Genomic DNA, 24,208 nt, shown 5'->3' with positions numbered 1-24,208 from the left:
GGCCCATGGTCAGCCTAGCTCAACTGTTTTTATACAGAAGCCAAGCTGCTGTAAAGCACGCATATGTGGACAGACAGAGCTTACACAAATAAATCTAGTTTAGAGTCCTAAAACAATGGCAGATACAAAATAAAATTTGCCAGATATAGCAATCACACCAGCCGCAGGAGTTACCAGACTAACGTCAGCGATAGTCGACAATCTTCTAACAGTGAAAATGTCGACAGCGTAATTACCGCAGAATGCCGACACTGTAGTAGTGTTATTTAAAGCATTTTCATTGTGTCTCATTGACATGTTTAAAATTATAAAAAAATAAATAAAACAAATGCATCAGCAATCTGTGACCAACGCTGCACTGCCGACATTTTCACAGTTGAAAGCAGAATTGCCAACAGTTTATACCAAACACTCTTTAAAGTGGGGAAAAGGGGAAGCCGTTACGCACAGCTGCAGGGAGGTTGGTGAGCAGTATGTGTGCATAGAAAGCACTGTAATCTGCTGGAAAGGTGCAGTATGTCCCAGCAAAGCAGCAGCACAGAGGAACACAGCAACATGGGATGTACCAGTAGTGAGAAGCAACAACAGAAGCACGTGGTCGACGTCACGTGAGAGCCATCCAGGAGATCCGAAGTCAGACGCCAGCTCCCGACCAATAGGCACACTGATGAGCGGTGACAGCAGCGCCATTTGCATATTGGCGAGGAGACTGGCCACTTCCGTCAACAAGAGCCCCGCGCGCCCCATGCAGAGGGTGAGGGTAAGTGTGCCATGCTGGGACTTGTAGTTCCGCTATGTCTGCAGGTTACCTAACTCTCCAAGCCTTTTGCGGGGTTCTGCATACGAAGATATACAGGGTCCAGGTCCTATGACATATGCATTTTACCTTATAGATCATTAGTATAATTAGCACTTTAATGTTTTCATTTATGTCTTTGTGTTTATATCTACATGCTATGTTCTGCTATAGGTTGTATGTTAATATTTCTAACATGAGGTAGTATTGAAGGGATGCACCATTCCCCCCCCCCCCCCCCCCCCATTCTCTCTTTCGCTCTCCCCCTTCTCGATTTCTATTTGTTCCGCTTCTCACACTGTTTCTACCTCCCTCTTCTTGGGCTCTATCCCCCCCCCCCATCCCCTTCTTGCTCTCTCCCCCCCCCCCCATCCCCTTCTTGCTCTCTCCTTCTTTGAAGGACTCACTCTCTCGCACTCCCCCTGACACGCTCGCTCTCCACTTGTTGCTCTGGCTCTCTCGCTCTCCCCTTGTCACGTTCTATTTCTCTCGCTGTACTATTGTCTCGCTCTCTCCCCGTCGTGCTGGCTCTCTTGCTCTCCCCTGTTGCGCTGGCTCTCTTGCTCTCCCCTTGTTGCGCTGGCTCTCTTGCACTCCCCTTGTTGCGCTGGCTCTCTTGCACTCCCCTTGTTGCGCTGGCTCTCTTGCACTCCCCTTGTTGCGCTGGCTCTCTTGCTCTCCCCTTGTTGCGCTGGCTCTCTTGCGTTCCCCTTGTCGCGCTGGCTCTCTTGCGTTCCCCTTGTCGTGCTGGCTCTCTTGGGTTCCCCTTGTCGCGCTGGCTCTCTTGCGTTCCCCTTGTCGCGCTGGCTCTCTTGCGTTCCCCTTGTCGCGCTGGCTCTCTTGCGTTCCCCTTGTCGCGCTGGCTCTCTTGCGTTCCCCTTGTCGCGCTGGCTCTCTTGCGTTCCCCTTGTCGCGCTGGCTCTCTTGCGTTCCCCTTGTCTCGCTGGCTCTCTCGCGCTCCTTGTCGCGCTTGCTCTCTCACTCTCCCCTTGTCATGTTCTATTTCTCTCGCTGTACTATTGTCTCGCTCTCTTGCACTCTCCTTGTTGCGCTGGCTCTCTTGCTCTCCCCTTGTCGCGCTGGCTCTCTTGCTCTCCCCTTGTCGCGCTGGCTCTCTTGCGTTCCCCTTGTCGCGCTGGCTCTCTTGCGTTCCCCGTGTCGCGCTGGCTCTCTTGCGTTCCCCATGTCGCGCTGGCTCTCTTGCGTTCCCCTTGTCTTGCTGGCTCTCTCGCGCTCCTTGTCGCGCTTGCTCTCTCACTCTCCCCTTGTCATGTTCTATTTCTCTCGCTGTACTATTGTCTCGCTCTCTTGCACTCCCCTTGTTGCGCTGGCTCTCTTGCTCTCCCCTTGTTGCGCTGGCTCTCTTGCGTTCCCCTTGTCGTGCTGGCTCTCTTGCGTTCCCCTTGTCGCGCTGGCTCTCTTGCGTTCCCCTTGTCGCGCTGGCTCTCTTGCGTTCCCCTTGTCGCGCTGGCTCTCTTGCGTTCCCCTTGTCGCGCTGGCTCTCTTGCGTTCCCCTTGTCGCGCTGGCTCTCTTGCGTTCCCCTTGTCGCGCTGGCTCTCTTGCGTTCCCCTTGTCGCGCTGGCTCTCTCGCGCTCCTTGTCGCGCTTGCTCTCTCGCTCTCCCCTTGTTGCGCTCTCTCTTGGTTTCCCCTTGTCACACTGGCTCTCTTTATTCTCACCTTGTTGCGCTGGTTCTCTCACTCTCCCCTTGACGCTCTCCCTTGATGTGCTCGCTCTTCCCTTGTTGCACTGGCTCTTTCTCGGTCTCCCCTTGACGCGCCGGCTCTCTCTCGGTCTCCCCTTGACGCGCCAGCTCTCTCTCGGTCTCCCCTTGACGCGCCGTCTCTATCTCGGTCTCCCCTTGACTCGCCGTCTCTGGGTCTCCCCTTGACGCGCCGGCTCTCTCTCGGTCTCCCCTTGACGCGCCGGCTCTCTCTCGGTCTCCCCTTGACGCGCCGGCTTTCTCTCGGTCTCCCCTTGATGCGCTGGCCCTCTCTCCCTTTGTCATGCTCGCTTTTTTGCCTTCGCCGTCATGTGCTTGCTGCTCCTCTTGTCGCGCTGGCTCTCTCATTCTCCCCTTGTCGCGCTGGCTCTCTCATTCTCCCCTTGTCGCGCTGGCTCTCTCATTCTCCCCTTGTCGCGCTGGCTCTCTCATTCTCCCCTTGTCGCGCTGGCTCTCTCATTCTCCCCTTGTCGCGCTGGCTCTCTCATTCTCCCCTTGTCGCGCTGGCTCTCTCATTCTCCCCTTGTCGCGCTGGCTCTCTCATTCTCCCCTTGTCGCGCTGGCTCTCTCATTCTCCCCTTGTCGCGCTGGCTCTCTCATTCTCCCCTTGTCGCGCTGGCTCTCTCATTCTCCCCTTGTCGTGCTGGCTCTCTCATTCTCCCCTTGTCGTGCTGGCTCTCTCATTCTCCCCTTGTCGTGCTGGCTCTCTCATTCTCCCCTTGTCGTGCTGGCTCTCTCATTCTCCCCTTGTCGTGCTGGCTCTCTCATTCTCCCCTTGTCGTGCTGGCTCTCTCATTCTCCCCTTGTCGTGCTGGCTCTCTCATTCTCCCCTTGTCGTGCTGGCTCTCTCATTCTCCCCTTGTCTCGCTGGCTCTCTCATTCTCCCCTTGTCTCGCTGGCTCTCTTGCTCTCCCTTTGTTGTGTTCACTCTCCCTTTGTCACACTGGCTCTCCTTCGGTCTCCTCTTGTTGCACACTCTTTTAGTCTCCCCTTGTTGCTTTCGCTTTCTTGCTCTCCCCTTGTTGCGCTTGCTATCCCCTTGTCACACTGGCTCTCTTGCTCTCCCCTTGTCACGCTGGCTCTCTCGCTTTTCCCTTATCACGCTGTTTCTCTCACTCTCCCCTTGATGCACTCGCTCTCCCCTTGTTGCATTGGCTCTCTCTCGCTCTACCCTTGTCGCAGTGGCTGCCTCCTCACTCTACCCTTGTCGCAGTGGCTCTCTCTCACTCTCCACTTGTCACACTGGCTCTCACTCTCCACTTGTCGCGCTGGCTCTCTCTAGGATTTTCCCTGGATGCATTGGCTCTCTCTAGGTCTCCCCTTCCGCTCTGGCTCTCGGTCTCCTCTTGTCGCGCTGGCTCTCTTCATCTCCACTTGTCACGCTCTCTCTTGGTCTCCCATTGTTTCACTGGTTCTCTCACTATCCCCTTGTTGTGCTCTCTTTAAGTCTCCCGTTGCCGTGCTGGCTCTCCCTTTGTCGTGCTCGATTCTTACACTCTTCTTCACGTGCTCACTCTACCCTTGTCGTGCTGGCTCTCTAGCTCTCCCTACGGCGCACTCGCTCTCCCCTTGTCACACTGGCTCTCTTGCTCTCCCTTTGTTGCGCTCGCTCTCTTTCTGTCTCCCTTTGTCACCCTCGCTTTCTTGCTCTCCCCTTCACGTGCTTGCTGTCCCCTTGTTGCGCTCGCTCTCCCATTCATGCATTCACTCTCTTGCTCTCCATTTGTCGCACGCTTTTTTGCTCTCCCCTTCACGTGCTTGCTCTCTCCTTGTCACACTGGCTCTCTTGCTCTCCCTTTGTTGCGCTCGCTCTCTTTCTGTCTCCCCTTGTCACCCTCGCTTTCTTGCTCTCCCCTTCACGTGCTTGCTGTCCCCTTGTTGCGCTCGCTCTCCCATTCATGCATTCACTCTCTTGCTCTCCATTTGTCGCACGCTTTTTTGCTCTCCCCTTCACGTGCTTGCTCTCTCCTTGTCACACTGGCTCTCTTGCTCTCCCTTTGTTGTGCTCGCTCTCCCTTTGTCGCACCGGCTCTCTCTCGGTCTACTCTTGTTCTGCTGGCTGTCAGTCTCCCCTTTCACGCTTTGGGGTATATTCAATTAGCAGCGATAACGGACTTTTCGCGTGAAAAGTCCGGTTTTCGCGCGAAAAACCGGACTTTTCCCGCGAAACGCAATTACAGCCTATTCAATTTTCCGGGAAAATTTATCGGTGATAATTTCTCTAGCGTCCTAGTGGATGCTGGGGACTCCGTAAGGACCATGGAGAATAGACGGGCTCCGCAGGAGACATGGGCACTTTAAGAAAGAATTTAGATTCTGGTGTGCTCTGGCTCCTCCCTCTATGTCCCTCCTCCAGACCTCAGTTTGAGACTGTGCCCGGACGAGCTGGGTGCTGTTCAGTGAGCTCTCCTGAGCTTGCTGTGAGAAGTATATTTGTTAGGTTTTTTATTTTCAGGGAGCTCTGCTGGCAACAGACTCCCTGCATCGTGGGACAGAGGGGAGAGAAGCAGCCCTACTCTCTGAAGCTAGGTCCTGCTTCTTAGGTTACTGGACACCATTAGCTCCAGAGGGATCATACACAGGATCTCACCCTCGTCGTCCGATCCCAGAGCCGCGCCGCCGTCCCCCTCGCAGAGCCGGAAGACAGAAGCCGGGTGAGTATGAGAAGCAAGAAGACTTCGAAATCGGCGGCAGAAGACTCCGTTCTTCACTGAGGTAACGCACAGCACTGCAGCTGTGCGCCATTGTTCCCACACACCTCACATACTCCGGTCACTGTAAGGGTGCAGGACGCAGGGGGGGGCGCCCTGGGCAGCATATGGACCTCTTTTGGCAAAAGTACACATATATACAGTTGGGCACTGTATATATGTATGAGCCCCCGCCAAGAAAATGTATATTTAAGCGGGACAGAAGCCCGCCGTCGAGGGGGCGGGGCTTCTTCCTCAGCACTCACCTGCGCAATTTTTTCTCCACAGCTCCGCTGAGAGGAAGCTCCCCAGACTCTCACCTGCAGATACAGGGTAGAAGAGGGTAAAAAGAGAGGGGGGGGGGGGCACATAATTAGGCGCAAAAATCTATGTAAACAGCAGCTATTGGGTTAACATTAAGTTACTGTGTTATACCTGGGTTTATAGCGCTGGGGTGTGTGCTGGCATACTCTCTGTCTCTCCAAAGGGCCTTGTGGGGGAATTGTCTTCAGATGAGCATTCCCTGAGTGTGTGGTGTGTCTGTACGTGTGTGTCGACATGTCTGAGGTAAAAGGCTCCCCTAGGAGGAGATGGAGCAAATGTGTGTGTGAGTGGTGTCTCCGTCGACAACGCCGACACCTGTTTGGATATGTGAAATAAAGTGCTGAGGTAAATTTATTGCACAAAAGATTAGAGAACAGACAGGGAATCTACACAGGTCTGTCCCTATGTCGCAGAGACCTTCAGAGTCTTTCAATGCTCACTATCCAAAATAATAGACACTGATATCGACACGGAGTCTGACTCCAGTGTCGACTACGATAATGCAAAGTTACAGCCTAAATGGCAGGAAAGTATTCAATATATGATTATTGTAATGAAAGATGTTTTGCATATCACTGATGACTCATCTGTCCCTGACACAAGGGTACACATGTTTAAGGGGAAGAAAGCTGAGGTAAATTTCCCTCCTCTCATGAAGAAAAAGGGCGGGAATCTCCAGACAAGAGACTGCAGATTCCCACAAAGAATTCTCAGGGAGTATCCTTTCCCTACTAGGGCCAGGATACGATGGGAATCTTCCCCTAGGGTGTCACGTTTGCCCAAAAGGTAGCACTGACTTCACAGCTATCCTCAGGGATCCTGCAGATAGCTTGCAGTAAAAGTACTTTGAAGTCCATTTACACACATTCTGGTACTCTACTCAGACCGGCGATTGTGTCGGCATGGGTTTATAGCGCTGTAGCAGCGTGGACAGATACCTTGTCAGCAGAGATTGAGTCCCTAGTATGTATGTATATATATATATATCTCTATCTAACACATGCCCAAAGAGACTCTACTGGGTTCTAGAGTCAACGCTATGTCGATTTCTGCTTGACGTGTCCTGTAGAACATGCAATGGACAGGTGATGCCGACTTAAGAGGCATATGGAAGGTTTACCTTACAAGGCTGAGGATTGTGTGGAGAAGGGATCTCGGATCTGGTCTCCACAGCTATAGCTGGTAATTCTGATATTTTGCCTTATATTCCAGCACAGCCTAGGAAAGCACGACATTATCAAATGCAGTCCTTTCGATCACAAAGAAACAAAGTCCGAGGTGCGTCTTTTCTTGCCAGAGGCAGGGGCAGAGGAAAGAAGCTGCACCACACAGCTAGTTCCCAGGAACAGAAGTCCTCCCCGGCTTCTACAAAATCCACCGCATGTCGCTGGGGCTCCACAGGCGGAGCTAGGCCCGGTGGGGGCACGTCTTCGAAATTTCAGCCACAAGTGGGTTCACTCCCTGTTGGATCCATGGGCAATAGATATTGTGTCTCAGGGATACAAGCTGGACTGCGAGGAGATGCCCCCTCACCGACGACCCTGCCGGCTTCCCCCCACGAGAGGGAAATAGTGTTAACTGCAATTCACAAATTGTATCTTCAACAGGTGGTGGTCAAGGTTCCCCTCCTTCAACAAGGAGGGGGTTATTATTCGACCATGTTGTAGTCCCGAAACCGGACGGTTCGGTCAGACCCATATTGATTTTAAAATCCCTGAACATATACCTGAAAAGGTTCAAGTTCAAGATGGAATCGCTAAGAGCGGTCGTCGCAAGCCTGGAAGGAGGGGATTGTATGGTGTCTCTGGACATAAAGGATGCATACCTTCATGTCCCCATTTATCCACCTCATCAGGCGTACCTCAGATTTGTGGTACAGGATTGTCATTACCAATTTCAGACGTTGCTGTTTGGTCTCTCCACGGCACCGAGAGTATTTACCAAGGTAATGGCGGAAATGATGGTACTCCTGCGGAAGCAAGGGGTCGCAATTATCCCATACTTGGACGATCTCCTCATAAAAGCGGGATCAAGAGAGCAGTTGCTGATCAGCGTAGCACTTTCTCTGGAAGTGTAACGGCAACACGGCTGGATTCTAAATATTCCAAAGTCGCAGTTGGTTCCTACGGCTCGTCTGCTTTTGCTAGGCATGATTCTAGACACGGACCAGAAAAGGGGTTTATCTCCCGATAGAGAGAGCTCAGGAGCTCATTACACTGGTCAGGAACCGATTAAAACCAAAACAGGTGTCCGTGCATCACTGCACTCGAGTCCTGGGAAGGATGGTGGCATCATACGAGGCCATTCCCTTCGGCAGGTTCCATGCGAGGACCTTTCAATGGGACTTACTGGACAAGTGGTCCGGATCACATCTTCAGATGCATCGGTTAATCACCCTATCCCCCAGGGCCAGGGTGTCTCTCCTGTGGTGGCTGCAGAGTGCTCACCTTCTCGAGGGCCGCAGATTCGGCATTCAGGACTGGGTCCTGGTGACCACGGATGCAAGCCTCCGAGGGTGGGGAGCAGTCACACAGGGAAGATATTCCAAGGTCTGTGGTCAAGTCAGGAGACTTGCCTTCACATCAACATCCTGGAACTAAGGGCCGTATACAACGCCCTACGTCAAGCGGAGACCCTGCTTCGCGACCAACCGGTTCTGATTCAGTCAGACACCATCACCGCAGTGGCTCATGTGAACCAACAAGGCGGCACAAGGAGCAGGGTAGCGATGGCGAAAGCCACCAGAGTTCTTCGCTTGGCGGAAAATCACGTAAGCGCACTGTCAACAGTGTTCATCCCGGGAGTGGACAACTGGGAAGCAGACTTTCTCAGCAGACACGACCTCCACCCGGGAGATTGGGGACTTCAGCAGGAAGTCTTCGCACAGACTGCAAGTCGGCGGGTACTGCCACAGGTGGACATGATGGCATCCCGCCTCAACAAAAAACTACAGAGGTTTTGCGCCAGGTCAAGAGACCCTCAGGCGATAACTGTAGACGCCCTGGTGACACCGTGGGTGTTCCAGTCGGTCTATATATTTCCTCCTTTTCCTCTCATACACAAGGTGCTGAGAATAATAAGAAAAAGAGGAGTGAGAACAATACTCATTGTTCCAGATTGGCCACGTAGGGCTTGGTATCCAGATCTGCAAGAAATGCTCACAGAGGACCCGTGGCCGCTTCCTCTAAGACAGGACTTGTTGCAACAGGGGCCCTGTCTGTTCCAAGACTTACCGTGGCTGCGTTTGACGGCATGGCGGTTGAACGCCGGATCCTAGCGGAGAAAGGCATTCCGGATGAGGCTCAACATTATCACCGTATATGGCGAAAATATGTTGCTGGGTGTGAGGCCAGGAATGCCCCTACGGAGGAATTCCAGCTGGGCCGTTCCTTCACTTCCTACAGTCAGGAGTGAATTTGGGCCTAAAATTGGGTTCCATTAAGGTCCAGATTTCGGCCCTATCCATTTTCTTTCAAAAGGAGTTGACTTCTCTACCTGAAGTTCAGACGTTGTAAAGGGAGTGCTGCATATTCAGCCCTTTTTGTGCCTCCAGTGGCACCTTGGGATCTTAACGTGGTGTTGAGTTTCCTGAAATCCCACTGGTTTGGACCACTCAAAACGGTGGAGTTGAAATATCTCACGTGGAAGGTGGTCTTGCTATTAGCCTTGGCTTCGGCTAGGCGTGTGTCAGAGTTGGTGGCTTTGTCACATAAAAGCCCCTATCTGGTTTTCCATGCGGATAGAGCAGAATTGCGGACCCGTCCCACAATTTCTGCCGAAAGTGATTTCATCCTTTCATATAAACCAACCTATTGTGGTGCCTGTGGCTACTACTGACTTGGAGGATTCCAAATTACTTGATGTGGTCAGGGCTTTGAAGGTTTATGTAGCCAGAACGGCTAGGGTCAGGAAAACAGAATCTTTGTTTATCCTGTATGCTTCCAACAAGCTTGGTGCTCCTGCTTCAAAGCAAACTATTGCTTGCTGGATCTGTAACACGATTCAGCAGGCTCATTCTGCGGCTGGATTGCCGCTGCTTAAATCAGTTAAGGCCCATTCCACGAGGAAGGTGGGCTCTTCTTGGGCGGCTGCCCGAGGGGTCTCGGCATTACAGCTTTGCCGAGCGGCTACTTGGTCAGGTTCAAACACTTTTGCAAAGTTCTACAAGTTTGATACCCTGGCTGAGGAGGACCTTGTGTTTGCTCAATCGGTGCTGCAGAGTCATCCGCACTCTCCCGCCCGTTTGGGAGCTTTGGTATAATCCCCATGGTCCTTACGGAGTCCCCAGCATCCACTAGGACGTTAGAGAAAATAAGATTTTACTTACCGGTAAATCTATTTCTCGTAGTCCGTAGTGGATGCTGGGCGCCCGTCCCAAGTGCGGACTTACTCTGCAATGCTTGTTTATAGTTATTGCTTCAATAAGGGTTATGTTATGGTTGCATCAGGGTTGGACCTGATGCTCTGTTGTTGTCATACTGTTGACTGGTTGTTATAAACTCATGTTATACGGTGTGATTGGTGTGGCTGGTATGAATCTTGCCCTGGATTACCAAAATCCTTTCCTTGTACTGTCAGCTCTTCCGGGCACAGTTTCTCTAACTGAGGTCTGGAGGAGAGACATAGAGGGAGGAGCCAGAGCACACCAGAATCTAAATTCTTTCTTAAAGTGCCTATGTCTCCTGCGGAGCCCGTCTATTCCCCATGGTCCTTACGGAGTCCCCAGCATCCACTACGGACTACGAGAAATAGATTTACCGGTAAGTAAAATCTTATTTTTTTCACTAATTTCACTTCACCTACTCTGAAGCAGGTGAAAAGTTGGGAAAGTCACTATTTTACGGTAAAAATGTTTGGATATGGTACAGAACTCCTGGGACACCCCTCCTTAATGACTAATTAGACACGTTGAGGTTTTTAATTATTTTTAATTGGCCAATAATGACATGTCATTTTTGGGGTGAAAAAGTACAAAGTGATGGAAATTGGGGTTCAAGGTATGGGACAGGTATATTGGGGTGCTTTATGAGTGGGACAGGTGTTTTTAGGCTTGCAGATGGGAGTAATCGGTCTGTTTCCACTTTTTTTTAAAGTACCGTAAAATGATCCAAATATATACTTATACCCATTTTCATGTACACCAAATTTAATGAGAGCATTTATTTTGCTCAAAAAAACTTGCTTTCTATCATTTTTTTGCATTTTAAAAAAAATGCATATAACAGCCGTTTCACACAATTTAAGTCCCCAAAAACTCTCTAATGTGATCTCTAATACACTTCTCTTCTGTTTTCCTATGTTAGTTTAGCATTTTTTGGGATACAGGCTGATTTCCCCATTTTCACCTGCACTTTTCACTGCAAGAATTTTCAGGTGAAACCCGTTTGGAATTAAATAGGTCGAAAAACGGAGCGTTTTCGCGGAAATTTTCGCCCGATTGTCGCGAAAAATTGCAGCGAATTTGCGGATAATTGAATACCCTAGTTTGTCTCTCTCGGTCTTGTCTTGCTGCGCTCACTCTCTCTGTTTCCCCGGTCACGCTGGCCCTTTGCTTTCACCTTGTTGTGCTGGCACTCTTTCAGTCTCCCGTTGCCACGCTCGCTCTCTCCCTGTCATCCCTTGTCGCGCTGGCTCTCTCGCTCTCCCCTTGTCGCCCTAGCTGTCCCCTTGTTGCGCTGCTCTCCATCAGTCTCTCCTTTTCGCACTGGCTCTCTCCTCGTCATGTTGGCTCTCTCGCTCTCCTCTTGACGCATTCACCTTAAAGCGCTCGCTCTCCCCTTGTCACGCTGGATCTCTCGCTCTCCCCTTGTCGCAGCAAGGGAATGAAGGATTTGCAGAACGAGGGGGTTGTCCACAGTGTCAAAAGCAGCAGAGAGAACAAGCAGAAAGTAGTGGCCCTTGGATTTAGCAGAAAGGTGATTGCAGACTTTCGTGAGGGCAGTTTCAGTGGAGTGGAGAGGGCGGAAGCCAGACTTTAATGGGTCAAGCAGTGAGTGGGAGGAAGATTAAACTCACTCACCAGATACATGGGAGAAAGATGTCAAAGTTGGTAAGAAGGGAAAGTAGGTAGCTCATTGCTGTTGGTTTGGTGGAATGTGATGTCCTGACGTATGGACTCCCCTTGACGCACTGGCTCCCCCTTTGTCGTGCTTGCTCTCCCTCTTCCCTTGTTAGGCTGGCTTTCTCGCTCTTCCCTTGACGCACTTGCACTCCCCTTGACACACTCGCACTCCCCTTGACACACTCTGTGTCCTTTTGACGCACTTGCTCTCCCCTTATCACACTCGCTCTCTTGCTCTCCCCTAGACGTGCTTGCTCTCTCCTTGTTGCGCTGGCTCTCTCGCTCTCTCCTTGTTTTGCTGGCTCTTTTGCTTTCCCCTTGTCGCGTACGCTCTCTTGCTCTCCCCTTGACGCGCTTGCTTGCCCCTTGTCGCGGTGGCTCTCCTATTGTTGTACTCTCACTCTACCCTTTACACGCTTCATCTCCTCTTGAGGCACTCACTCTATCGCTACTGTATGCCCACCTTCATTTAGCTCTAACAATTTTGGTATTATGTATTCAATTTTCTCTTAAGTCCTAGAGGATGCTGGGGACTCCGTGAGGACCATGGGGTATAGACGGGCTCCGCAGGAGACATGGGTACCTAAAAAGAACTTTTCCTATGGGTGTGCACTGGCTCCTCTCTCTATGCCCCTCCTCCAGACCTCAGTTAGATTCTGTGCCCAGAGGAGAAAGGGTACACTGCAGAGAGCTCTCCTGAGTTTTCTGTAGAAAAAGAATTTTGTTAGGTTTTTTATTTTCAGGGAGTCCTGTTGGCAACAGGCGCCCTGCATCGTGGGACTGGGGGGAGAGAAGCAGACCTACTTAACTGATAGGCTCTGCTTCTTAGGCTACTGGACACCATTAGCTCCAGAGGGAGTCGGAACACAGGTCTCACCCTGGGGTTCGTCCCGGAGCCGCGCCGCCGTCCTCCTCACAGATGCCGGAAGATAGAAGCCGGGTGAGTATGAGAAGATAGAAGACATCTCAGGCGGCAGAAGACTTCAGATGTTCGTGAGGTAAGCTGCGCGCCATTGCTCCCAGACACAACACACAGAGGCAGCACTGATGGGTGCAGGGCGCAGGGGGTCGCCCTGGGCAGCAATAATCCTCAATTTTGGGCACAATAGAGTATGATTAGGCTGCGGAGGCAGTAAATCACAGATCCCCCGCCATTTTATTACAATTGCACTGGGACCGAAGCCCGCCGTTGGGGGGGCGGAGCTTGATCCTCAGCACTAACCAGCGCCATTTTCTCCACAGAAGCTGCATGAGAACGCTGGCTCCCCGGTCTCTCCCCTGCTGAACACTTCACAGGCTGGAAAAAGAAGGAGGGGGGCACAGTGGTAACGCAGTGAGTGGGAATTTGGATAGTATATATAAAAAAGCGCTATCTGGTCATTTTTTCCCAGTGTTATTTAGGCGCTGGGTGTGTGCTGGCATACTCTCTCTCTGTCTCTCCTAAGGGCCTGGTTGGGGTCTTGTCCCCTTATAGGTTTATCCCTGTGTGTGTGGGGTGTCGGTACGTGCGTGTCAACATGTCTGACATGTCAAGGAGGAGGTGGAGCAAATGAGTGGTGTGTCCCCGTCGGTTGTGCCGACTCAGGAATGGATGGACATGTGGCATATGTTCAATGCAAGTGTGGCATCTTTACATAAGAGGCTTGATAAGGCTGAATCAGGGGAGGCATCAGGGGGTCAATCCTCGGATTGGACCGACTCACAGGGCCCGTCGGGGTCTCAAAAACGTCCCTTAGCACAAATTGTGGACACTACTACCGACACGGACTCTGATTCCAGTGTCGACTATGATGAAGTAAAATTGCACCCTAAGGTGACAAAAAGCATTCAGTGTATGATTGTGGCAATAAGGGATGTGTTGCATATTGCTGATAAACCCTCTGTTCCAGACACGAGGGTACACATGTTTAAGGGAAAGAAACAGATTATAAATTTTCCCACATCTCATGAACTAAATGAGTTCTTTGAAAAGGCTTGGGAGACTCCGGAAAAGAGACCGCAGATCCCCAAAAGAATTTATATGGCCTTCCCCTTCCCTAAACAGGACAGGGTGCGTTGGGAATCACCTCCCACTGTGGACAAGGTGTTAACGCGCCTGTCCAAGAAAGTGGCGCTACCGTCTCCAGACACTGCGGCCCTCAAGGATCCTGCGGATCGCAGGCAGGAGACTACTTTAAAGTCTATTTATTCGCATACTGGAGCTGTGCTAAGACCGACAATTGCGTCGGCATGGCTATGTAGCGCAATTTCAGCATGGACAGATGATCTGACGGCTGAATTTGATACCATGGATAGAGATACTGTTTTGTTAATTCTAGCCCATATTAAAGATGCAGTCTTATTTATGAGAGATGCTCAAAGGGATATTGGATTGCTGGCTTCCAGAGCCAATGCCATGTCTATCTCAGCGAGACGATCCTTATGGAAAGCATATGGAAGTCCTACCCTATAAGGGAGACGTATTGTTTGGGGATGGGCTGACGGACCTGGTTTCCACAGCTACCGCAGGTAAATCAAAATTTTTACCATTTATTCCCCAACAGCAAAAGAAAATACCACCGTATCAGATGCAGTCCTTTCGGTCGCAAAAGTCCAGAAGAGGTCGAGGGTCCTCCTTCCTTGCCAGAGGTAAGGCTAGAGGGAAAAGAGCACCCGCTTCGGCCGGTGCCCAGGAACAAAAGTCCTCCCCGGCTACTACAAAACCCTCAGCATGACGCTGGGGCTCCCCTGCGGGAGTCCGCACCGGTGGGGGCACGTCTGCGACTTTTCAGCCAGGCCTGGGTCAGCTCAGACCTGAATCCTTGGGTGTTGGAAATAGTTTCCCAGGGTTACAAACTGGAATTCGAAGAGGTGCCCCCGCGCCGATTTTTCAAGTCTGCATTACCAGCTTCTACACCAGAACGGAATGTAGTGTTAGCTGCAATTCAAACGCTGTATCGACAGCAAGTAATTATCAGGGTTCCCTTGAACCAGCAGGGAAGAGGCTACTACTCAACCCTCTTTGTGGTCCCAAAACCAGACGGTTCGGTAAGACCTATTTTGAATCTAAAATCCCTAAACCTGTACATGAAAAGATTCAAATTCAAGATGGAATCGCTCAGGGCGATTATAGCCAGTACGGAGGAGGGGGAGTTTATGGTGTCACTGGACATAAAGGATGCGTACCTTCATGTCCCCATATATCCCTCCCATCAGGAGTACTTGAGATTCGCTGTACAGGATTGTCATTACCAATTTCAGACGTTACCTTTTGGGCTTTCCACGGCCTCAAGGATTTTCACCAAGATAATGGCGGAAATGATGGTGGTCCTGCGCAAGCATGGAGTCACAATTATCCCATACTTGGACGATCTCCTGATAAAGGCGAGATCAAGAGAGAAATTGCTGAGCAGTATAACGCTCTCTCTGAGAGTGCTCCAGCAACACAGTTGGATTCTGAATCTACCGAAGTCACAGTTGATTCCGACAACTCGACTAACGTTCCTAGGTATGATACTGGATACGGAACAAATGAAGGTTTTTCTACCGTTGGAAAAAGCCCAGGACATCCAGAACATGGTCAGAGACCTGCTAAAACCGAAAAGGGTGTCAGTTCATCAATGCACTCGAGTTCTGGGAAAAATGGTGGCGGCCTACGAGGCCATCCCCTTCGGCAGGTTCCATGCGAGGACGTTTCAATGGGACCTTCTGGACAAATGGTCCGGGTCGCATCTGCACTTACATCGGAAAATAACTCTGTCCCCAGGGGCCAGGGTGTCTCTCCTATGGTGGCTGCAAAGTGCTCACCTGCTGGAGGGTCGCAGGTTCGGAATTCACGACTGGATTTTGGTAACCACGGACGCGAGCCTCCAAGGATGGGGAGCAGTCACCCAAGGAAGAAATTTTCAGGGACTGTGGACAGACCAGGAGTCCTGTCTACACATCAATGTGTTGGAACTCAGGGCCATATACAACGGCCTTCGACAAGCGGAGAGTCTTCTTCGAAACCTACCAGTTCTGATTCAATCAGACAATGTCACAGCAGTGGCTCATGTGAACCGCCAAGGCGGGACAAGAAGCAGAGTCGCGATGGCGGAAGCCACAAGGATTCTTCGCTAGGCGGAAAATCACGTAAGCGCTCTGTCGGCTGTCTTCATTCCGGGAGTGGACAACTGGGAAGCAGACTTCCTCAGCAGACACGATCTCCATCCAGGAGAGTGGGGACTTCATCAAGAAGTCTTTGCAGACATAACACGTCTTTAGGGAATTCCTCAAATAGAAATGATGGCGTCACGCCTCAACAAAAAGCTTCGGAGGTATTGTGCCAGGTCTTGGGACCCTCAGGCAGTAGCAGTAGACGCCCTGGTAATGCCGTGGGTGTTCCACTCGGTCTACGCGTTTCCTCCTCTTCCTCTCATCACAAAATTGTTGAGGATCATAAGGCGAAGAAGAGTACAGACGATACTCGTTGTTCCAGACTGGCCTCGAAGGGCCTGGTACTCAGATCTTCGAGAGATGCTCACAGGAGATCCCTGGCCTCTCCCTCTGAGGGAGGACCTGTTGCTACAGGGGCCCTGTATATTCCAAGACTTACCGCGATTACGTTTGACGGCATGGCGGTTGAACGCCGAATCCTAGCGGAGAAGGGGATTCCGGAGGAGGTCATCCCTACTTTAATAAAGGCTAGGAAGGAGGTGACGGTGAAACATTATCACCGTATCTGGCGAAAGTATGTGTCTTGGTGTGAAACCAAGAACGCGCCTACGGAAGATTTTCATTTGGGGCGTTTTCTCCACTTCCTGCAGACAGGAGTGGATATGGGCCTGAAATTAGGTTCTGTTAAGGTACAGATTTCGGCCCTTTCGATTTTCTTTCAGAAGGAATTGGCTTCTCTTCCAGAAGTCCAGACGTTTGTAAAGGGAGTGCTGCACATCCAGCCTCCTTATGTGCCTCCAGTGGCACCGTGGGACCTGAACGTGGTGTTGCAGTTCCTAAAATCACACTGGTGAACCACTTAACAAGGTTGAGTTGAAATTTCTTACCTGGAAGGTGGTCATGTTGTTGGCCTTGGCATCGGCAAGGCGAGTGTCAGAATTGGCGGCCTTGTCACACAAGAGCCCCTACTTGATTTTTCATGTGGATAGTGCGGAATTGAGGACACGCCCTCAATTTTTGTCTAAGGTGGTTTCTTCATTCCATCTGAACCAACCTATCGTGGTGCCTGTGGCTACGAGTGACTTGGAGGATTCCAGGTCCCTGGACGTAGTCAGGGCTTTGAAGATTTATGTAGCCAGAACGGCTAGACTTAGGAAAACAGAAGCACTGTTTGTCCTGTATGCTGCTAATAAGATTGGCGCACCTGCTTCGAAGCAGACTATTGCTCGCTGGATCTGTAATACGATTCAGCAGGCTCATTCTACGGCTGGATTGCCGGTTCCAAATTCGGTTAAGGCCCATTCCACTAGGAAGGTGGGCTCTTCTTGGGCGGCTGCCCGAGGCGTCTCGGCATTACAGCTTTGTCGTGCGGCGACTTGGTCGGGGTCAAACACCTTTGCTAAATTCTACAAGTTTGATACCCTGGCTGACGAGGACCTAGCTTTTGCTCAGTCGGTGCTGCAGAGTCATTCGCACTCTCCCGCCCGATTGGGAGCTTTGGTATAAACCCCATGGTCCTTACGGAGTCCCCAGCATCCTCTAGGACGTAAGAGAAAATAAGATTTTAAACCTACCGGTAAATCTATTTCTCGTAGTCCGTAGAGGATGCTGGGCGCCCGTCCCAGTGCGGAAACTCTGCAAGACTTGTATATAGTTGTTCTTTACATAAGGGTTATGTTACAGTTGGAGTCGGTCTTGGACCGTTACTGTTATTGTTCATACGGTTAACTGGTTATGTATGTTCCAGGTTACATGGTATGATTGGTGTGGGCTGGTATGAATCTTGCCCTTGGATTTTTAAATCCTGCCTTGTATTTTCCATCTCCTCTGGGCACAGTTCTCTAACTGAGGTCTGGAGGAGGGGCATAGAGGGAGGAACCAGTGCACACCCATAGGAAAAGTTCTTTTTAGGTGCCCATGTCTCCTGCGGAGCCCGTCTATACCCCATGGTCCTTACGGAGTCCCCAGCATCCTCTACGGACTAGAAGAAATAGATTTACCGGTAGGTTTAAAATCTTATTATTATTAGGTGCAAATTTTGCCCATCTGTGGTATGTGCCATGGAGCAAGTTGCCAAGGAAGGGGCAAATATATATTCTCTTTTCTCTTGCTTGAATGTACTGTATACACGCCTATACTGATCATCCCTATTACTTACTCTACACTGTAGAGTTGTGCATTCTATAGGCATATTTTTTAAACCCTGTAGCTGGAGTTGCCTTAACTATGCCTCTTATTATTTACAGTGCATCCGGAAAGTTTTCACAGAGCTTCACTTTTTCCACATTTTGTTATGTTACAGCCTTATTCCAAAATGGAATGAATTCATTTTCTCTTACGTCCTAGAGGATGCTGGGGTCCACATTAGTACCATGGGGTATAGACGGGTTCACTAGGAGCCATTGGCACTTTAAGAGATTGAGAGTGTGGGCTGGCTCCTCTCTCTATGCCCCTCCTACCAGACTCAGTTTAGAAAATGTGGCCTGAGGAGCCGGTCACAGCTGGGGGAGCTCTCCAGAGTTTCTCTAGTAAAGTTATTTTCTTTAGAGTTTATTATTGTACAGGGTGGCTGCTGGCAACAGCCTCCCTGCTTCGAGGGACTACGGGGGGGGGGGGGGGGAGTAGTGTCCGCCCTGCGGTGTCTGAGCCACTATCTCCACTGACAGGACACTGAGCTCCTGAGGGGATAGAACATTCCCCGCCACAGGGGGTCGCTCACTCTGGCAGCATGCCGCCACCCCCTTACAGAGCCAGAAGATCAGAAGATGGCGAGATATGGCGGCACAAGGGTAGGAACGCAGCGCTGAGCGGCTGCGCTTCGGGAAGGCTCAGCGGCACACAGTGTTGGTACTATGAAGGGCGTTCTGAGCCAGAGTCTTAATACCCTACACTGGTCACAGACGCTAACCGGAGACTGAATCCCCAGAAAGCGTCAGAATCCTCAGGCAAGTTTTTAAAGAATTTGTGCAGGAAGACGCACCATCTTCAGGAGGCGGAGCTTCTCCTCAGAGCGGACCCAGCAGCGTTCAGCGCCATTTCTCTGCCTGCAGTTCCTGTACACTGGGAGCTGTCCCTTCATGCAACTCCAGCTATCCTGAGCGGTACCAGGGGGTTGTAGATGGGGGGAAGGGGGGAGGCTGTGTAAAATCTGGGTAGTCTATTAAGGTACACAGATGACGATGTTAGTTGTATTTGTTCTATCTCAGTAAGCGCTGTGTGTGGGCTGGCTACAATCTGTGTCTGTCTCTGCCATACTTGGGGGGGGGGGGGGGGTGTTTGGGAGCTGTCACTGACAATTCCCTGTGTGTGTGTGTGTGTGTGTGTGTGTGTGTGTGTATATGTATGTATGTATGTATGTATGTATGTATGTGAGTGTTTAATACCTCCCATAGCCATGTCTAGGGACTCGGTGTGATATGCTGCTGAAGTGGTTTCCTCTCAGGGGGAATCCATTTCATGTACTCAGAAATGTAATCACGGTGCTGAGCCAGCATCTAAATACCCTAAACGAGTCACAGTTGCTAACCGGAGACTGAATCCCCTGGTTAGTGACAGAATCCTCAGTACACAGACGCTAACCGGAGACTGTATCCCCAGGCTAGTGACAGAATCCTCAGTACACAGACGCTAACCGGGGACTGAATTCCCCAGCTAGCGACGGAATCCTCAGACCAGTATATAGAAGGTGCGCGGGAAGATGCGCCATCTTCGGAGGGCGGGGCTTTTTCTCAGTGCGGACCCAGCAGAGTTCAGCGCCATTTTCCTGTCTGCACCACAGACTGCAGACTGTGATGGGGACGTGCTGGGGGAAACGGCAACCCTTGCAGGGGGTGCAGATCAGGTTTGAGGCCATTAGAGATATCTTAAATATTGTTGACATGTTGCCTGAGCAGGTTGAGGAGACTAACTTCACTGACAATAAGAAAGCCTCGCTAACCTTCCCTACGACTAAAGTATTAAACACTATTGGAAAAATCCTGAGTGTAAGGATTCCAGATCCCTAAAAGGGTTCTGGTTACTTTCCCCTTCCCGAGGAGGATGAAAAGTATTGGGAAAAACCCACCCATAGTTGATGCATCTGTGTCCAGACTGTCAAAGAGAGGGTGGTTTTACCTGTCCCGGGATCTGCTGCATTGAAAGAACCGGCTGATCGCAAGATTGACACTACGCTCAAATCCATATACACGGCTCCGTGGGCGATACTATGGCCTACCTTTGCCTGTGCATGGATTTCTAAAGCTATAGTAAAGTGGTCTGGCACGTTACTTGTGAAATTGGTTACAATGGATAAAAGTAACGTTGACTTGTTCTTACGTAACATACAGGATTCTGCAGGATTTGCGGCGGAATCCATGAAAGTCCTGGATTTGATGGCTGCAGGAATTTCTTCCATGTCTGTCTCAACTCGTAGAGGACTCTGGCTGCGCCAGTGGTCTGCCGACAAGGGGGGAAATTTACTAAAGTGGGAGTTTTTTAGAACTGGTGATATTGCCCATAGCAACCAATCAGATTCTATTTAACATTTGTCTAGCTGCTTCTAGAAGATAATAGATACAATCTGGTTGCTATGGGCAACATCACCAGTTCTAAAAATCTCCCACCTTAGTAAATTTACCCCAAGGAATCCAGGAGAGGTGTGGAGACCCTACCCTACTCAGGTCAGGCTCTTTTTGGGGAAGCGTTGGATATGTGGATTTCCACGGCTACAGCGGGTAAGTTTCAGTTTCTTCCCTCAGCTGCACCTGTCACGAAGAAACCCTTTTCTTCAGCTGCATCACAGTCCTTTCGGATTGCCGAGCCAAGAAAGACCAACCTGTCCAACACCTTCTTTGGGGGAGGTCAGCCAAAATCCAAGAAACCTGCTGCTGCGGGTTCCCAGGAACAGAAACCTGCTTCAGATATGCCAAAATCCTCAGCATGACGGTGGACCGCGCGGCTGGGAAGTGGGGCCGGTGGGGGCGAGACATTTCAGCCACTCTGGGTGTCGTCCGGCCTGGATCCCTGGGTGCAAGATATTGTGTCCCAGGAGTATAGGCTGGAATTTTAAGATCTCCCTCCTCATCGATTCGTGAAATCTGGCTTGTCAGCTTTACTGGCAGACAGGGCTAACCTACGAGAAGCCATATAGAAGTTGGTGGAGGCACAGGTTATTGTACCAGTCCCACCCCATATGCAAGACAAAAGGTCACTATTCGTACCTTTTCGTGGTACCGAAACCGGATGGTTCGGTCAAACCCATTCTAAATTTAATATCGCTAAATCCCTTCCTGAGGGAGTTCCAAGTTCAAACTGGAGTCTACAAGGGCGGTGATATCAGGTCTGGAAGAGGGGGAAATTCCTGGTTCCCTGGATATCAAGGATGCGTACCTCCACATTCCGATTTGGCCGCCGCATCAAGCTTATCTTGGCAGAGATGATGGTTCTCTGCAGACAGGGGGTGAACATACTTCCATATTTGGACGATCTGCTGATAAAGGCATCATCCAAGGAGAAGCTGTTACAGTCCATTGTTCTCACGACCATCTACTCAGAGAACACGGTTGGTTCCTGAATCTTCCAAAATCACATTTGTAACCAACCCAGAGGTTTTCTTTTTTGGGGATGATCCTCGACACAGAAGTGCAGATGGTGTTTCTTCCGCAGGAAAAGGCGTTGGTGATGCAAACAATGGTCCGGGATGTCCTGAAGCCAGTCCGGGTGTCGGTTCATCAGTGCATTTGCCTTCTGGGAAAGATGGTGGCCTCTTATGAGGCGCTGCAGTACGGTAGGTTTCATGCTCGGTCCTTCCAACTGGATTTCCTGGACAAGTGGTCGGGATCCCATCTTCACATGCACCAGAGAATTCGTCTGTCGCCGATAGCCAGGATTTCACTCCTCTGGTGGCTACAGTTATCTCACCTTCTGGAGGTCCGCAGGTTCGGATTCAGGACTGGATCCTTCTAACCACGGAAGCAAGTCTCCGGGGCTGGGGCGTGGTCGCTCAAGGGGAAACCTTCCAAGGAAGGTGGTCAAGTCTGTAAGCCGGCCTGCCGATAAACATTCTGGAACTAAGGTAGAAAGGTTCGCTCCCCCTTGTTAGTGTGGCGCCCGAAACCTGTGACCACCTATGGCTAGGTGTCAATAACGAATATCAGCAATAAAATAATTACATTTTACTGAAAAATGACATACACAATACACGATAAAAAACGTGATAATGTGACTAAAAACATGGACGATACTGGCAGGAAAAAGTCATACCGGTGAAGGCAGATGGAGCCACAGGTGTCAAAGAAGCAAGGTATCCCGGGATATACCCTGCTTAGGCTCCAAGAGGTTAATCCCGCCAGCCGTGGATGGAAAGTTCTGGATGTCCGTCAATGATGAAGATGAGCACAGCAGGGCAATGCTTCTGGAACTAAGAGCCACCTACAATGGTCTTCTCCAGATGGCCCATCTTCTGAGAAATCTGGCCATTCAATTGCAGTCTGATAATGTGACAACAGTGGCTTACATAAACCGACAGGGCGGAACGAAGAGCGGAGCTGCAATGTCGGAGGTAGCATGAATCATCCTCTGGGCAGAAAAACACGCGTTGACACTGTCAGCAATCTTCATTCCGGGAGTAAACAACTGGGAAGCGGACTTCCTCAGCAGACACGACCTCCACCCAGGGGAGTGGGGTCTCCCATCCGGAGGTGTTCAAGGAGGTAACAGATCTTTGGGGCGTACCCCAGATCGACCTGATGGCCTCTCGTCTCAACAAGAAGCTTCGGCGGTATTGTTCCAGGTCGAGGGACCCGCAAGCAGTGGCGGTGGACGCCCTAGTGACTCCGTGGGTGTTCCAGTCAGTGTACGTGTTTCCTCCACTTCCACTCATTCCAAGAGTTCTCAAACTCATAAGGAGAGCAAGAGTCCAAGCAATCCTCATTGCTCTGGACTGGCCAAGAAGGGCTTGGTACGCGGATCTTCTGGATCTACTGCTAGAAGAGCAGAGGCTTCTTCCTCTTCAGGATGGAGCTGCTGCAGCAGGGGCCGTTCGCCTATCAAGACTTACCACGGCTACGTTTGACGGCATGGAAGTTGAACGCCAGATAATAGCTCGGAAAGGCATTCCGAACAAGGCTATTCCCACCCTGATACAGGCTAGGAAAGGAGTAACGTCAAAACATTACCATCATATTTGGAAAAAATATGTATCTTGGTGTGAGTACAAGAAGTTTGCAGTGGAGTTTGAACTTGGGCGTTTTCTCCTCTTCCTGCATGCAGGAGTGGATAAGGGCCTGAGGTTGGGATCCATAAAGGTCCGGATTTCGGCCCTATCCATTTTCTTCCAGAAACAGTTTGCTGCCCTCCCTGAGGTTCAGACTTTTTTGGCGCCCTGGGATCTCAACGTGGTGTTGCAGTTCCTCCACTCGAACTGGGTTGAACCTCTACAGGAGGTTGAGATCAAGTTTCTCACATGGAAGACTGTTACTTTGTTGGCCTTCGCTTCTACTAGACGTGTGTTGGAGTTGGGGGCTTTGTCATGTAAAGCCCATACTTGATCTTCCATGAAAGTTGTGTCAGCATTTTGTATCAAACAACCTATTGTGGTGCCAGTTGCTACTGACTCTTCAATTTCATCAAAGTCCTTGGATGTTGTAGGGGCTCTGAAAATCTTTGTGAAGAGCACTGCTCGTCACAGTAAATCGGACTCTGTTTGTCCTGTATGACCCCAAGAAAATTGGGTGTCCTGCTTCTAAGCAGACGATCTCTTGCTGGATCAGGTTCACTATCCAGCATGCGTATTCTGCGGCAGGCTTGCCGTGTCCTACGTCTGTTAAGGACCACTCTACTCGTACGGTGGTTTCTTCTTGGGCGGCTGTCCGGGATGTCTCGGCATTACGACTCTGCTGAGCAGCTACTTGGTCGGGGTCGAACACGTTCGCAAAGTTCTACAGGTTCGATACTTTGGCGTCTGAGGACCTAAAGTTTGTTCATTTGGTTCGGCAGGAGCCTCCGCGCTCTCCCCCTCCATTCTGGGAGCTTGGTACTAATGTGGACCCCAGCATCCTCTAGGACGTAAGAGAAAATAAGATTTTAATTACCTACCGGTAAATCCTTTTCTCGTAGTCCGTAGAGGATGCTGGGCGCCCGCCCAGCGCTTTGTGATCCTGCAGTGGTTATTTAGTTCAGTACTGCTTGGTTCTTGGTAAGTACTGTTTTGTTACTTGATAAGTAATACTGTTCATCCGTTGCTGATGTTTCAAGCTAGTTACCTTGGGTTGCCTTGTGTGTGAGCTGGTGTGAATCTCGCCACTATCTGTGTAATATCCTTCTCTCGAAGATGTCCATCTCCTCGGGCACTGTTTATAGACTGAGTCTGGTAGGAGGGGCATAGAGGGAGGAGCCAGCCCACACTCTCAAACTCTTAAAGTGCCAGTGGCTCCTAGATGACCCATCTATACCCCATGGTACTAATGTGGACCCCAGCATCCTCTACGGACTACGAGAAAAGG

General features: G+C 50.6%; 2 protein-coding genes across 5 annotated transcripts in view; one reads left to right on the top strand and one right to left on the bottom strand.

Annotated features, from left to right (window-relative positions):
- Nucleotides 1–630: 630 nt before the first annotated feature.
- Nucleotides 631–24,208, top strand: part of FBXO25 (F-box protein 25) — a 205,458-nt gene continuing 181,880 nt past the window's right edge. The window contains exon 1 of one of the 4 annotated variants that reach the window (XM_063915526.1): nt 631–760. The gene's annotated coding sequence lies outside the window, so the exon portion shown is untranslated. The other 3 variants (XM_063915529.1, XM_063915528.1, XM_063915527.1) reach the window with 3 other exon arrangements.
- LOC134910861 (cylicin-2-like) lies at nt 1,200–2,867 on the bottom strand. Its single transcript, XM_063919245.1, has 2 exons — nt 2,498–2,867; nt 1,200–2,446 (listed from the first exon to the last, which is right to left on the bottom strand). The coding sequence occupies exons 1-2, from the start codon at nt 2,865–2,867 to the stop codon at nt 1,200–1,202; spliced, it is 1,617 nt and encodes a 538-aa protein (XP_063775315.1).

The sequence above is a fragment of the Pseudophryne corroboree genome, chromosome 4, assembly GCF_028390025.1.
Source record: "Pseudophryne corroboree isolate aPseCor3 chromosome 4, aPseCor3.hap2, whole genome shotgun sequence".
NCBI lineage: Eukaryota > Metazoa > Chordata > Amphibia > Anura > Myobatrachidae > Pseudophryne > Pseudophryne corroboree.
This window is presented reverse-complemented; position numbering and strand designations above follow the sequence as displayed.

Excerpts from the sequence above, each read along its gene's own strand:
- LOC134910861 (XM_063919245.1), bottom strand. The coding sequence starts at position 2,867 with ATGAGAGAGCCAGCGCGACAAGAGGAGCAGCAAGCACATGACGGCGAA. Across the intron at positions 2,447-2,497 it reads GGGAGAGCGTCAAGGGGAGA|GGGAAACCAAGAGAGAGCGC; the intron begins GTGAGAGAACCA and ends CAGTGTGACAAG.